The sequence below is a fragment of the Erinaceus europaeus genome, chromosome 2, assembly GCF_950295315.1.
Source record: "Erinaceus europaeus chromosome 2, mEriEur2.1, whole genome shotgun sequence".
In the NCBI taxonomy this organism is placed as follows: Eukaryota; Metazoa; Chordata; class Mammalia; order Eulipotyphla; family Erinaceidae; genus Erinaceus; species Erinaceus europaeus.
In genome coordinates, this window is record NC_080163.1 from 97,776,663 (window position 1) to 97,792,783 (window position 16,121).

At 35.5% G+C, this 16,121-nt stretch overlaps 1 protein-coding gene across 4 annotated transcripts in view; it reads right to left on the bottom strand.

Annotated features, from left to right (window-relative positions):
* Window positions 1–2,129: 2,129 nt before the first annotated feature.
* Window positions 2,130–16,121, bottom strand: part of FBXO8 (F-box protein 8) — a 56,312-nt gene continuing 42,320 nt past the window's right edge. For 2 of the 4 annotated variants that reach the window (XM_060184485.1, XM_060184481.1), the window contains exons 4-7: window positions 10,255–10,373; window positions 7,845–8,041; window positions 5,542–5,583; window positions 2,130–5,427 (exon numbers count right to left, since the gene is read on the bottom strand). In XM_060184485.1, the coding sequence (XP_060040468.1) occupies window positions 5,222–5,427; window positions 5,542–5,583; window positions 7,845–8,041; window positions 10,255–10,373 (564 nt within the window). In that variant the 3' untranslated portion in view covers window positions 2,130–5,221. The remainder of the gene's footprint in view (window positions 5,428–5,541; window positions 5,584–7,844; window positions 8,042–10,254; window positions 10,374–16,121) is intronic. The other 2 variants (XM_007523004.2, XM_060184490.1) reach the window with 1 other exon arrangement.

Below are 16,121 nucleotides of genomic sequence, written 5' to 3' on the forward strand. Positions count from 1 at the left end.
GACTCCACCAATGCGTACTAGAGCTCTGCTTCCCCAGAGACTCACCCTACTAGGGAAAGAGAGAGAGGCAGACTGGGAGTATGGACCAACCAGTCAACGTCCATGTTCAGTGGGGAAGCAATTACAGAAGCCAGACCTTCCACCTTCTGCAACCCACAAGGACCTTGGGTCCATGCTCCCAGAGGGATAGAGAATGGGAAAGCTAGTGGGGAGGGGATGGGATATGGAGATTGGGTGGCAGGAATTGTGTGGAGTTGTACCCCCCATCCTATGATTTTGTTAATGTCTCCTTTCTTAAATAAATAAATAAAATAAAATAAAAAGTCTGTTTCAAATCTCTTCCCTTCACTTCCTTCCATTATATCTCAGATTCCATTATATATTCTCTTATCTGTCACACAAATGAATGTATGTGACCCTTTGGTCACAGCTGCACTAGTCACAATATATGGAATCAACAAGTGGCTACTGACAAATGACTGAATAAAGAAAGAGTGATACATACCCCCCCACACACAAGACATTATCAAGTGCGCATGCACACACACACATATACACAGTGATATGTAATCAATCATGACAAAAATTACATTGTGTCATTTGGGACAAAATAACTGGAACTGGAGATGGTTATGCTAAGTGAAATAAGAAGTGAGAGATAACTACTTGATGGTTTCACTCATATGTGGAATATAAATAAAACAAATGAAATAATTACACTATTCATATAAACTCTTACACTCTATGGTGGTTATTAGAGGGAAAAGGGAGCTGGAGAGATAATACAGGGCTATGCAAAAGACTTACAGCCCTGAGGCTCTGAGATCCTAGGTTCAATCCCCACACCCACATGCCAGAAATGAGGAGAGAAATGATCTGGTAAAATAAGAAGGGGATAAGTAGAAAGGTCTCTTGTGTAATAGTGCGGGAAGTTGGATAGTGAGTAGTATACACACATTGGTGTGTGGAACTGTATTTTCAAGATATTATAATATGGTAAAGCAATATTAAAACAAGCAAATAAAAAGAAGAAAACAACAACAACAACAACAAATAAAACATTTGGTTGCAAGGAAATTTAACTTCCTTGCTTTCCTTCTGTTCATGGTACTTAACAGGTAAAATTCTAATTCCAGATTAACCTAAGCAGTTCACTCCTCCATGCCTGAATTTATGAAGAAGAAAAAAAGACAAACTACTCAGTTAAAATGATTTTTTTCTAGTTTTATTATTGCATAAAGACAGACAGAAATTGAGAGGAGAGGGGGAGGCAGAGATAGGGAAAGAGACAGAGAGATACCTGCAGACTCGCTTCACCACTCATGAAGCTTTCCCCTGCAGGTGGGGGCCAGGGTCTTGAACCTATGATCTTGTGCACTGTAATGTGCACATTTAAGCAGGCGCACCACCACCTGGCACCCCCACATTCCCTTCAAAATTTCAGTCCTACACAGACCTGCAGACCTATTGAATGAAACATGTACTATAGATCTATGAGTGAAATAATTAATTTTACAACTGAAAGCCTTGGAAGCATGGCTACACTTTGTAGCTGATGTGGCCTTATTTTGTCTTGTTCTATATACATCAGCCCGAAATACTTCAAGAAGTTTGACTCATCCGTTCAGAAAGAGTATCACATATCAAATAAGTGTTAGGTAATATGGTAGAAAATGCAGTAACAGCAGTTGGCAACAATATTCAGTCCTCAAGTTTATGAAGAATACATTCCAGTAGGGTTTGTGCTTGTATACAGATATACATATGAACTGGCCAAAGAGTGATAACTTTTAGGACAAAAAAATGAAAAGGAAATATAGGAGGACAAGAGAGATAGCTTCCTGGGTAGGGCATGTGACTTATAATGTATGCAGCGTAGGGTGGAGACCTGGTACTACACAGGATTGCTATGGCACTGGGGTAAGCTTTGGGATTATAGTATCTCTCCTGTTCAGTCTTTCTGCCTCTTTCATCACAAAACTGGATTCAGGAGCAGTGAACTCATACATATGCACAGTTCGGGTTCCATGCAAAACAAAAAGAAAATACAGGAAATAGTCTTATACTTGGAACTCCTTTTCCCTCACCCCCATCAGGCTGGCAAAGAAGACCTCATTGATACATTTAAAAAAAAATAATTTATTTATTCATGAGAAAGATAAAGAACCAGACATCACATGCTGGTACATGTGCTGCCAGAGAGTGAACTCAGGACCTCATGCTTGATAGTCCAATGGTTTATCCACTATGCCACCTGGACCACACTATACTTTTTTAAAAATATATATTTTATGTGAGACAGAACAACCAAATGTGGTGCTAGGGATCAAATCTGAGACCCCAAGCATGCAAGTCTTTCACTATGCCCAGAGTCACCTTCCTGTCCACAATAAAATAGCTGAGCAGAGTTTTAAAGAAAGTGTTAGTATAAGTCATGAGTATTTGTTAAAGTGAAGGGGATGACAGGGACAATGGCTGTGAGTTGCTGTGTTAGGAAAACAAAAGGCCCATATGTCTAGGACAAGAGTAATTAAGCATGTTAGGTCATGTGGCCACAAAATAGTCAAAGATGTAGTATCAACCCAAATTCATGATTGTGTTACTTTGAAGGGTCAAGGAAGTAGTTCAGTATATTACAGCAGAGAACTTGCATGTTTTGGGTCCACTGAAAGGATTTTTAAAAATCCAAATTCATTCATTCACTTGTCATCAGGGTTATTGCTGGAGCTAGGTAGCTTCATGACACCTTCATGACACCTAGAGCTAGATTCCGTCCAGTGACCATTGTTTTCCCCTACTTCTCTTTCTATAGAGACAGTTATAGGAAGAGGGAGAGTGAGAGACACCTGCTACATTGCTTCACCATGTGTGAAGATCTCTTCCCTATAGATTGGAACTAGGGGTCAAACTAGATGTGCCACTGCCTGGCCTTCAAAATACATTTAATGACAGATGGGGGAGAAAGGAGGGAGAGAATAGAGTACTTATCTGGGCATATGTGATGCTGTGTACTCTAAGCTTTATGCTTTATAAAGCATGCATTGTCCCTGCTAAGACAGTCCCTCAAAGCTCAACAGAATTATTTTAAATAGTTGGAATACCAGACAGAATGCTATCACAGTCAGTCAAGTACCAGAAGACCATGGCTGGATTGGGATTAGTAAAGGTGAAGTCATAAAATGGTTATATTCTGGAGATGCTTTGCTAATATGAGGTATGAGAGGACGAGAGCTTAAATATGACTCTGAAGCTTTTCAGCATGTTGGCTGAGACAGAAATGGCCTTAAGAAATGCGGATATGAGAGGAAAAAACATGTTTGTCTTTAGAAATACAAGGTTTGAGATTTCTATCATACAGTCTAATGGAGATCATTAGATAAAAGCATTGGGAGTTTGTGGAAAATATTTGAACTAGAGATTGCAATTGTAACTGAAGCCATGACTCTACATATGTTCACTCAGAGAGCAAATTGGAATAGAGTGGAGTGGAAAAGAGGTCCCAGGACCAACATCTGTGATCTTCCCAAGAAGTCAGGAAGACCAACAACATGCAAAAGAGGAGATTTAGGAAAAAAAAAAAAAGTCAGACAGAGAGGGAGGAAAACAGTCTCAGATGGTGTTCATGAAGCCAAGAGAAATAAATACTTTAAGAAGGAAGAATAAATCTGTCAAATGAAATCAAATAGTCTAAGATGAGAGCAGTCAGCTTCACCCTTACGATTTAGCAACACAGAGGTCACTGCAGACAGACAAAAGTTGACTAGTGATAAAATGAGTAGGATATCCTCCATACACATATGACAGTTCTAATGAGGAGGATGTTATATATATATATATGTAAAATTAGCTCTTGAAGTGAAGGAGCTCACCTCATTTAAGCCAAGGGCACTCATTCATCAGACTAAGAGTGAGCTCACAGCCTACAGGATCCCTCTGGAAGTGGCCAAGAGTGACAAGTCATTGGAAATGCCAGCCCTTCTCAAGGATTACGTTTGTCAGCTGGAGTCAGGGGAAGCCTGTCTTCCTTTGATACACAAGGTACTCTGCAACAATCAGCTCTGAAGGGTTCAACATCTAGTTAGGAGTTTCTACTTCCACAAGTTTCTCTTCCTAAACTAGTAGCCATTTACACTCACTGTGTAACACAATACTCTAAAGCTGATGCATTTCATTTCCAGAGGGTGTCATCATATACACATATTGTTCCTTACCATCCCAGTGTAAATGTTTTATTCATTAAATAATTGTTAATTAGTACATACTTTATACATTTGCTTTCCATTGAATGATACTTTTTTTCTCATTACCCAGTTATGTTACATATGTGATGGCAGATGATATGTCTTTGAATTATTAATCTGTAGGCATATTGAAGTCTCTTAATAAATATTTACTGAATGAATGAGTAAAGAGGATATATAATCATTCATGGTATTTCTTTCTCAACTGATTCTGAAAGGATACTGTCAAGGTTAGAACAGTAAAGCTGGATTAATTTAGCAATGAAGCAAAGATTATTACTAGAGTTCTAATAATTCTGTTCAGATGCATGAAAATTTTAGAACATATTTTGCTAATAAAAATATTATAAAAACTTAGTTTCAAATGAAAAGTCAAGTGAAGAATTTACATTATAAAAATAAGTGTTTGCTTTGCATAGTAATGTAGTAACAAGTCAATACTCTTTTCAATGTTCAAAGAAAAGAGAAGCAGGCATTGGTTTCTAGCTAATGTCAACTTTTAGAAATACAATAAGAATCATTTCAATAAATTTCAGAACTCAGTTTGAGAGAAAAAGGAAAGACTTTAGTTAAAATCTTTACAATAAAATAATAATGATTATAAATCTCTTTAGTTAAATATGTACATATTACATGGTACTTTAAAAAAGAATGGGAATGAATACATTTTTTCTGGTAAATCTAATGCACAAATATACTACCTTGTAGAGTATAATGTCAGTTTTACATTCTTAAGTAACTGTGTCAGACAATGGCTCTGCTTTGTGCAAAACATGATAAGCAAAATTAGGAAAAATTCTGCAAAATCTTTAGTTCCCCAAGAATATTACTAAAAAAGAAAATAGTAAAAGAAAGAAATGGTTGTACATTTGAGGTTGATTGTACACAGAGGCTAGTATGACCAGTACTAATGTAACCCCAGTTTAGTCCTTGGGTAGCATTAGTTTGAAGTTAAAAGGTGAAGTCTAGCAACTGTGCTCCTATGCAGCCACATGGCCAATAAGGTAGATGTTGTCATAAAGGTGTCCTACAAAATCTTCACTAATGTTTTGAGCAGCACGGCGGGTATTTCGAATAAATTCTCTTTTTGACATTTTATTCTTCACATGAGGGCTAGTGAGGTCAATGGAAAGTAGGATCAAAGAGTAGCACAGTACGTAGACAGCATCTGGAAGAAAAAGAAAAACTTCAAATTCATAGCGGCTTAGAAACATTATTTCTAAAGATTTTATATAATGTAAAAATGTTTATAATTTCAAGAGACTGCTAAACATAGAATCTTTACCAAATAGAACAGAACAAACAAAACCCCCCTCATCCCAGTCTGCTTGGCCTTTTCCTGCTGTATCAAAGAAAATCTTGTGTTCGGATAAGATTCTTATAGTTAATCCATCTTAACTGAATACTAGTTTAGGGAGAATATTTCAGTTCAAAATTCTATTTTCACACTTAAAAAAGCCTATTGTTTATACTGAAAAAATACTCTAAATTAAAAACATTTTATAATTGACTTTATTTTCATTTTTGCTTTTCTTTTTTCTTTCTTTCTTTTTTTTGTTACTTATTTTTATTTTTATTAGAGACAGAAAGAAATTTGACAGGGAAAGGGGTTAGAGAAGGCGAGAAAAAGAGAGATACCTGCAGTACTGCTTTACTGCTTATTAAACTCCCCACCCTGCAGGTGGGACCAGATAATTGAATCCAGTCCTTAAGCATGATAAAATGTGAACTAAACCAGGTGTGCCACCCACCACCAGGGCCCTGAGTGATTTTTGCTTTCAACTGTGATACTACTATTCAGTTTTCTATAAACTATATCTATACTGCCAGTATATCTTTTTACTCTAAAAAAGACTGCTTTTCTCCTCATTCTCTTCCTTTCTTTTTCCTTCTCTTTCCTTCTTTCTTTTGTCACTGGGGTTATTTCGGGGGCTCCGTGCCTACACTACTTCATTGTTCTCAGAAACCATGCTCCGCTCATATAGAGTAAGAGACAAGAGAGATATAAAGGGGCAGAAAAAAGGAGAGACACTACAATTCTGCCATACCACTTGTGAAACTCCCCCCCCCTTCTGTGTTCCCATTTGGTGATTAGGGACTCAAACCCAGATCTTTGCACAGAGAATTGTGTATATTCTACTGAGTGAGGCATCTACTGGTACCAGCACATATTTCTTTATTATCCTCTACACAAAAAATTAATATAAAATATATTTAATGATAAGAAAATGTTAACTCAGTAATATAAAATAAAATTAAATAAAAATAACAGGTAAAATTTTTAAATTTTGCTGTGATTGACATTAATCAGGCATTATAAAAAAAGACCTTTGTCATAAGATTTGTTTATTATGCTTCCATAAGAAGTAACGTCTTTGAAATATGCTACATTAAAGAGCTATGGCATTTATGTATTAATGTCCAAAGAAAATCTTTAGGAAAAATACGATCATCATGCAACAAAGGATTATGTAATTTTATTTTATTTTTTTGTGGGGTTCAGTGTCTGCACAGATCCAATACTAATTATTTTTAAAAGCTTGAGTTAATAACTGATGCTTACTATTAAAATATCAATGCTTCATTGATATTTGTTGTTACTACTTGATAGAACTACTCAAAGCATTCTATTTATTTCAAATTTTAAATCTTTATATTTTAGATATGTTTTTATGCTTCAGAATCTTGATTAATAACAGCTACATTAGACATTTTGCCTTATAAATCAAGATAAACAGTTTCATATGATAAATTATATTTTTATAATCTGCTTAACTTGACAATCAAAATTTTTTATATGACCAGGTAAGTAAAGCTAATTCATCTAAATAAATGTAAGTGACTCATCTAGACAAACACCTGGTGAAGAGATAGCATAGCAGTAGGGACTAAACTTTCACATCTGAGGATCAGAGGACTCATGTTCAATCCCAGGCATTACCATAAGTCAGAGCTAAGCAGTGTTCTGGTGTCTCTCTTTCTCTCATTAAAAGAAATAAATAAAGATAACTAAACTGTATTTATTTACTTATTTATTGGATAGACACACCCAGAAATCAAGAGGGAAGGGGGAGATAGAGAGGGAGACAGAGAGACACCTGCAACCTTGCTTGACCAACTGCAAAGCCTTCCCCCTGCAGGTGGGAACTAAGGGCTTGTACTTCGGTGCTTGTGTATTATAACATGAGCTCAACCAGGTGCCCTAAAATAAATACATAGTGAAAACAAACATATAATAAAACTGTTAATACTGAATACTGAAATAATAGTATAGTAGAAAAACTATAGATATTATCTGTGTAAAATGTAGATTAAAAGCATTACATATCTTTATACTGGCAAAATTATCCAATGAAAAAACATTAATTTCAAATAATTTATATAGTGAAGTCTAACAACTCTCCTAAAACAGTACTGTTTATAACATAAAAATAGTTGTTGTGATATAGCAGTTACTGATATAAGAGCAACATAGGTTTTGTAATAACTGGATGCATTTTTCTTTGCAATGTAAAGATATAACTTATATTACTACATTATTTGTGGAAGGAGGTGGGAATGGAAAAGAAAAGAATTCACTACATATTTTACATATTTTCTTACCAGGACTAAGGCCAAGTTCTCTCATTAAGTCAGGGTTACAAGCACAGAATCTATGTGAGAACTTTGTTATAAGAGTTTCAAGATACTCTCCACGCTCTTCCGGAGCATGGATGTGGCGAAAAAATTCTCTCAGTGCATTGGGTAAAAACTGGTTTCTAAAATTATGTAATGTTACAAGGTCATCCAAGACATCTCTCCTAGTAGAAAAAAAAAAAAATGACAGAACTTTAGTTAATTTTCCTTTGTTAAAAACATAGTAAGACAAACATAGCTGATCCATATTCCTAACCTATCACTTTCCTTAGTTGGGCAGGGCTCTGAGGAAGTGGGGCTCCTGGACACAATCATTTTTGGATGAAAATATAACTGCTTACCAATCAGCTAATTCTATAAAACCCAGAATTTTTAAAACGTGAAAAAAAATTTAGGTGTGCTTATTTAAGAAATTGAATGGTTTGAAAGTCTTTCATGAAAGAATAAGAAACTAAAGCTAGTATTGTAAATTAAAGAAAGATGAATTTTTCATTACTGTAAAAACTTTTCTTTCCAAATGTCTTCTAGATGCAACGATTCTATGAACATATATTTAAGTTAAATACAATGATATAAGCAACTAAGTACATATGTGAGTAGATACAACTATTTCTTCATGAACAGTATTCTAGTCAACAGTCATACTTCGGTATAATATGCCTTGACTTTTATCATGTCCAATTAAGACCTGAGGATCATAGTCCTTAATTTCTACAGATGGTTTATGACAGGAGTAAGCAAATTTCAGCTAGTCGGTTCACTTTGGGGGGGAGGCAGCTACGCTCCCTACTATCCCCGTAATACATTTAGCAATGCCTATTTTTGTTAAGTATAGTCATGTCAGAACACACTCAGACTCCTTTACTTACATAATACCTATATCTTCTTTTATTATACAAGGACATATTTACATGTAGTCAAGATGGAGACCACATAAATATTTATAAACAATCCAAAGACTACTAATCCCTAGATATCTACCATTTAAGACAGCAAGTTTCAATGGTACCATCTTTATGTAAGTTTTTTCTTTCAGTGACTAGTATACAGAAGTGTAAACTCCTTGGACATGGGGATTCTAGTTTAACCAACAGAGTATTCATTACTTGCTAGCAAAGTATCTGAAATATAATCAATACAGTTTGTTGTGGAAAAAACTTGATAAATCAAAATACTGACAATTACAGTGAAAATGCAAACACATTTTGAGTCCATTCACTAGATTAGTGCAAGATAACTTTCTTTTCAGCCACCAGGTTCCAGATGCCATCAGGATGCCGGCCAGGCTTCCTGGACTGAAGACCCCACCAATGCATCCTGGAGCTCTGCTTCCCCAGAGACTCACCCTACTAGGGAAAGAGAGAGGCAGTTTGGGAGTATGGACCGACCAGTCAACGTCCATGTTCAGCAGGGAAGCAATTACAGAAGCCAGACCTTCTACCTTCTGCAACCCACAAGGACCTTGGGTCCATGCTCCCAGAGGGATAGAGAATGGGAAAGCTAGTGGGGAGGGGATGGGATATGGAGATTAGGTGGCGGGAATTGCATGGAGTTGTACCCCCCATCCTATGATTTTGTTAATGTCTCCTTTCTTAAATAAATAAATAAAACATAAAACGGGGGCCAATTGGTGGCAACAAATAATTTTACCAATGGTGAGATTAAAAAAAAATTAATATGTCCAGAACTGGACTTGGTGTACTTCACCAAAGTAAAAGACTCTGGGTTGGGTGGGGGGAGAGTATAGGTCTAAAAAGGATGACAGATGACCTAGTGGGGGTTGTATTGTTATGTGGAAAACTGAGAAATGTTATGTACAAACTATTGTATATACTGTCAAATGTAAAACATAATCCCCCAAGAAGGAAATTAAAAAAATTAATATGTCCAATGGTGAAACATGAAAATGTTGCCATGATACACTTATGTCCAATGATAGCCAGAATGAAAGAGAACAAACATGTGACTAACAAGTCAGAACAGTATATTATGCTTCATCTCTGTTTACAAACACTAATAATTAACACATTTTCAGACATGTTTATATAGTATTTACATATAAATATGCATATTTGTATCTGAAGGTTGCTATGAAGTAGCTTTTATTTATTTTTATAGTTTTTATTTTTAATAATTTAAAAATTATAGAATCTTAGAGGTATAATTTTATATCCATGCATGGTGGGTGTCACCATACCCCCACCAAAGACCTGTAGTCCCTTCCCCCAACCACCAAAGTTTGGCAACATTGCTTTGGCAGGCTCATTTATTTAAAAATGGATGTGATTAGAGATGATTATCCTATGTGAAATAAGCAAAGATTAAAACATAAAATTCAACTCATTAAAAGCATCATTTATTTTTAATTTTTTTTTACCTTTCATCTAGATAGATTCTCAGCTTTTTCCAGTTTAGTGTTCTTGTACAGAAAATAAATTTTGCTATTTCCTTTGATGAATCATCTAAGATACCCTTGGACATAAAGTAGTTCACACCCTAAGACAGAAAGACAAATCTCTATGAATATGATCAGTCTTTACTCATGATCTTAACAATTAGGCGATAAGAAAATAATAGTTATAAACCCTTTCAGCATCAGTAGTTTTTTTTATAGCTTTAACATGCAAAATAAAAGACAGAACTTGAACTGAAACTATTACTTGTCACTGATAGTTTACATGCAATGGAAGTAGGAAATTCAAAGTTATGACACCTAAAGAAATTCTAACTCAATTGTCTGGCTTATGTCAGTGAAAACTGACTATACAGAAATATGGCCCAAATTGCAGAGTAAGTGCCTGGGGCAGGAAATGGGGAGATGGAAGGGGAGAAACCACCATCTATATACTCTCATAAACTCTTTCATAAATACTTCCACTGCCTAATAGAAAATATAATTTCTTAAAGCTCAGATACATATTCTAATACACTTTTCAAAGAAATAAGTTCAAACAAAAAGATTCTCCAAATGAAAGACTAATTTATAAGAGAAAGAAAAATAATTACATTATTGAACTTAAAGTAGGCACAAGTCTATACCAGTTTATAGACTGTGCACACTTTTATTTTAAACACTGCTACATTCTATCAGAATTAAGCACTATTACACACTGAAGAAAACATATAAAGCAAAAACAATTTCCATGTTTTTCATAGGATTTATCTTTGAATTTCCTTTTCTCTGCATGCGAAGATTTTCAGAAAAGCACAATTGTATCCTTTACCTACTTTAGCTTAAAATCAACAACAAAACATCAAACAAACAAAAAATATATCAAACACTGAAACCAATGTTCTCTCATGTAGATGGAGACCACATTCAAATAAATGTTTTATGTGGATTTGAATGTGCAGTTATTGAAATAAAAGGCAGGTGTGTTTATTTCAACTCAGTTATCCAGATACATACATTCAAATGAATGGTCATGTCTGGATAATAACACATTGTGTACGGTTAATTGGTAGGGAAAATGATGTATTAAATACATGCAACACACTGTTTTCAGATATAAAATCCTCTAGCATTTCTTTTCTTTACAAACACTTACATAGTACTCAGAAATATTGCACACATTAAGGATTAAAAAAGAAGAACTTTTATTAAAGACTTTTCAAGATAAAAACTCATAAAAATATATTAAAACATTTTTAAAGCAATTTTGTACCATGAAGTAATGCTTTTGGAAGGTTAGAGCTATCTGTAAATTATAATTCATAGATAAGGCTTTATTATATATAATAAAACTAATTTCATGAATTGTCAGGAGAATATCTTACTAGCAACATTATCAAATTCTTTAGTATGGATTTTAAAATGTGCATGTAGAAGAAAAGAATGTGATAACATGAAACTTTCTCATCAACTCAATTGTAAGCCATATTTCAGATTGCACTGCAGATATCATGCAACATGATTAAGATGGAAAGTCAAAAATTTTGTTTGAAATGAGGTTCTCATCAATTGTCTGAGGGGGCAGGAGGTAGAGAAATAGGAATGTTTATTCCATCCTTTCCTCCATTAGTATGAATAATCGAGAGTTGACTGTATATATCATTAAAAAAATTAAGTCAGCTTTTTTTAAAAAAAAACTTCACTGGACTGAAGACCCCACCAATGTGCCCTGGAGCTCCGCTTCCCCAGAGACACACCCTACTAGGGAAAGAGAGAGGCAGACTGGGAGTATGGACCGACCAGTCAACATCCATGTTCAGCGGGGAAGCAATTACAGAAGCCAGACCTTCCACCTTCTGCAACCCACAGCGACCCTGGGTCCATGCTCCCAGAGGGATAGAGAATGGGAAAGCTATCAGGGAAGGGGGGTGAGATATGGAGATTGGGTGGTGGGAATTGTGTGGAGTTGTACCCCTCCTACCCTATGGATTTGTTAATTTATCCTTTCTTAAATAAAAAATAAATTAAAAAAAAACTTTACCATTGAAAATAGCAATATTTCAGCAGTATTTCTGGTGCTGGATGTTAATCCAAATGATTCAAAGACAAAGGAATCTCAATTAAGTATTACTTATTAGGTTCTTTAGTCATGCATACTTTATAGGTCAATACTTGAAAGATGTAAAGCTTCCTCTAATCTCCTTTCTGTTGGTGGGGTCAGGACTTTGCATATACCTGATTTTACAATTCCCAGGTTAACTTTTTCATTCTTTTAACTTTCAGATATAAAGCGAGAAACATAAAAGGAGAGATACCACAGCAGTGGAACTTCCCTACCTGCTGTGTTGGTACATTCATGTAATGTTAGGGTTCAGACTCAGACCCAGACCACACACATGTTAAGACATATGTCCTATAGAGTTAAACATATTCCAGTTATCTAGGTGTTAGCAAAATAAAAAACACTAATATGATCCATTAATTATATGACATGTGCCATTTTAATGTAATTTGATATTCCTTAGCAATTAACATTGGTATTTGCCTCATATAAGCATCATAAAACTATACTGCTTACCATTTCTTCTTTAGTGGAATACATGTCTTGAGAATTTAATATCTAACCTGAGTTCCCCAAAATCAACTTAATGTGGAGTAAGCATGTACCATTTAAAATACAAAAATGAGGACCATAGATTTTGAAATAAACCGACTCTTGGTTTTATGAGGAAAGAAGTCATTGGTTCCAAGCCTGGGATTCCTCTGGCATGTCAAAGTGAGGAATGAAAGGAGAATGAAAAAAAAAAAAAAAAAAAGCACAGAACCAGACTAAAGTTGCCTTTACTAAGCAAGTTTGCAACAATCTGACTTCCTATCTTGTTATATAAATACTGAACCAGAAAAGAAATCATAAGAAGATATGTTGAATAACTATGTATTTGTTTAATTAGATATGGTATTCTGATTTTTAAAATAGAGTTTTAGAAGAATTGGCACAGAGAGCTCCAAACCACATATTAGTTTTAATCAGTGCAAGAACTCTCATGATGTGTCTGTGTATATGTTGGGGCAGAGTGGGGTTGAGGAGTGGCCTCACACACAAAAGAAATCATGTTTGTAAGCATTAGTTTATATTAACATGGTTTCCAGACTAAGGAAAATTGTATATTACACACTATCTAGATGATTCACTATGAAACGAATTCTGGAGGCCACATTTAATAAGGTATACTGAAAAACTAGTGTTACTTAGTTGAAGGAAATCACTGATTTGCTGAACAGTACAGATTTTATGTTATATTAGGAAGAGTTGAATGATGCAGCAATATATACTATAAAAAGATATTTAGGAAATATTATGAAGCATATGAAAAGATATTTAGAAAACAAAAGCAAACATGACTGGGCAGTGGTATACCCAGTAGAGTGCACTTATTAACATATGACAGGAACTGGGTTAAAATCCCTGGGCCCCACCTGCAGGAGAGAAGGGGAGAAGCTTCAGGAGTGTTGCAGTTGTCTTTCCCTCTCTCTTCTTCGAAAGGAACAGGATGAAGGGACACTTGGACCCTGTTGTATTTCCCAGACAACAATCAAGGGGAGATAAGAGGTTGTGCTTATGTGTTAATGCCTATACCATAAACCATTAAACCCCCCCTCCAATAATAAACACAAACAAACAAAAAAAAGGTCAGCAGCAGTGAAGGCTGTGAAAAAAATAATAAAAACAGTATATTCTGATAACATAAAAATTCTATGTTATATAAATAAAAAGAAGTGAGAAGACACTTGCTAAGGTATACTGGCCAACAAGTCAGGGATAACTAAAAGTAAAAACAAAAAATAATGACTGTTCTGATTTAGATGAAGAGGAAATAACTCATAGGATAAAATCACAGGTGATAATGATTTGAAAGAAACAGAAACAAGTTTGGTCTTAGAACTGCATACTGAATTTCAGGTGATGGCAGATGTAATAAGAAAGGTAAAGTATACAGTTGTCAATATAATAAAATGTAAAGACAAGAGTAAAGACTGAAGAGAAAGATTAAGCATCATGAATAAGAAGAATCAGTATGGAAAGAGGTAATGAAAAAGCAGGAGCAGTCCTAAGTTGAATATGGGCCCCAGATCAGATCAAATCGATGGGGTTTACAGTCAACAATATTTATACACCTTTCCCATATTTGGGAGCTACTCTCTTCCCTGATCCAGCTTTCTGGTCCCTTTTCCAGCCATGACATCATCTCCCCAGACAATAACTTGGATCCACCTGCATATCAGATATCAGGCTCAGGGAAACACACACACACACACAAACAAACAAACAGACAACAACAAAAACTAGTATAGTCACAGGCCCTTTGGAATATAACTAAAATATGCCTACTAACTATCTTCAAAATGATGACCCCCCCCAACTCTTCATCTGCACTACTCCAGCCTTTAGGTTCATGATTAGTCAACATGTTTGGCTTTATATGATAACTCTCTTTTCAGCCACCATGTTCCAGATGCTAGTATGATGCCAATCAGACTTCCCTGGACAGACAATCCCACCAATGTGTCCTGGAGACTTGCTTCCCCAGAAACCCGTTCCACTAGGCTGAGAGTATGGATCAACCTGTCAACACCCATGTTCAGCCAGGAAGCAATTACAGAAGCCAGACCTTCCACCTTCTGCACCCCATAATCACCCTGGGTCCATACTCCCAGAGGGATAAAGAAAAGGAAAGCTATCAGGGGAGGGGATGGGATACGGAGTTCTGGTGGTGGGAATTGTGTGGAGTTGTATCCCTCTTATCTTACGGTTTTGTCAATGTTTCCTATTATTTAAAAAAAAAAAAAGCAGGAGTAGATTAATGTCCCAGAAACTTGAGAGTTTAAAAATACAAAGATAATAGCATACAATGGAATTAATCTTTTGGTGACTCTATGGTAATCAGTACAAACTATAGATGGTTATTTTGACAGTAAGAAAGTGCCTACCATGGAAGAACATATTAGATTCTTTCCTCTTCCTCCTTCTTTCTCTATTAGAGTTCAAAAAGACTTAAATAAAAAAAGAGAGAACTAGATCTGGTGAATGGGAGAAAAAAAATTAGTGATTTTCAGGGGGTTTCATTCCATAAATACTGGAGGTTTAAGCCCATATGGAAACTAAGAAATGAGGTCAATGTGAGTAAGCTGCTTAGAGCCCACTCAGTTGAAAAATAAATGGGTATAAAGGAGGAAATAAAGAAGCAAAGTTAAGGGGTTAAAAGAAAGTAAATTCTTACAGGAGTGAGGTGGTATCTAAGTGTTGTCTTACTTTGCATTTCTCTGACAATCAGTGACCTACAGCAGTTTTTACTATGTTTGTTAGCCTTTTGGATCTCCTCTGAGGTGAATGTTTTGTTCATATCCTCTGCCCATTTTTGGATGGGGTCGTTTGCGTTTTTGGTGCTAAGTTTGCTGAGCTCTTTATATATTTTGGTGATTAGTTTCTTGTCTGATGTATGGCATGTGAAGATCTTCTCCCATTCTGTGTGGGGTCTCTTTGTTTGTTTAATAGTTTCTTTGGATGTGCAGAAGCTTTTCAATTTGATGTAGTCCCATTGGTTTATTTCTGCTTTAGTCTTCCTTGCAATTGGGTTTGATTCATCAAAGATGTCCTTGAGGTGTAGGTGTGAAACTGTTTTACCAATGTTTTCCTCTAAGTATTTGATTGTTTCTGGTCTGACATCTAGGTCTTTGATCCATTTGGAGTTGATTTTTGTTTCTGGTGAGATAAAGTGGTTCAATTTCATCCTGGCAAACGCTAGTAGTAGTAGTAATTTCATTCTTCTGCATGTTACAACCCAGTTTTCCCA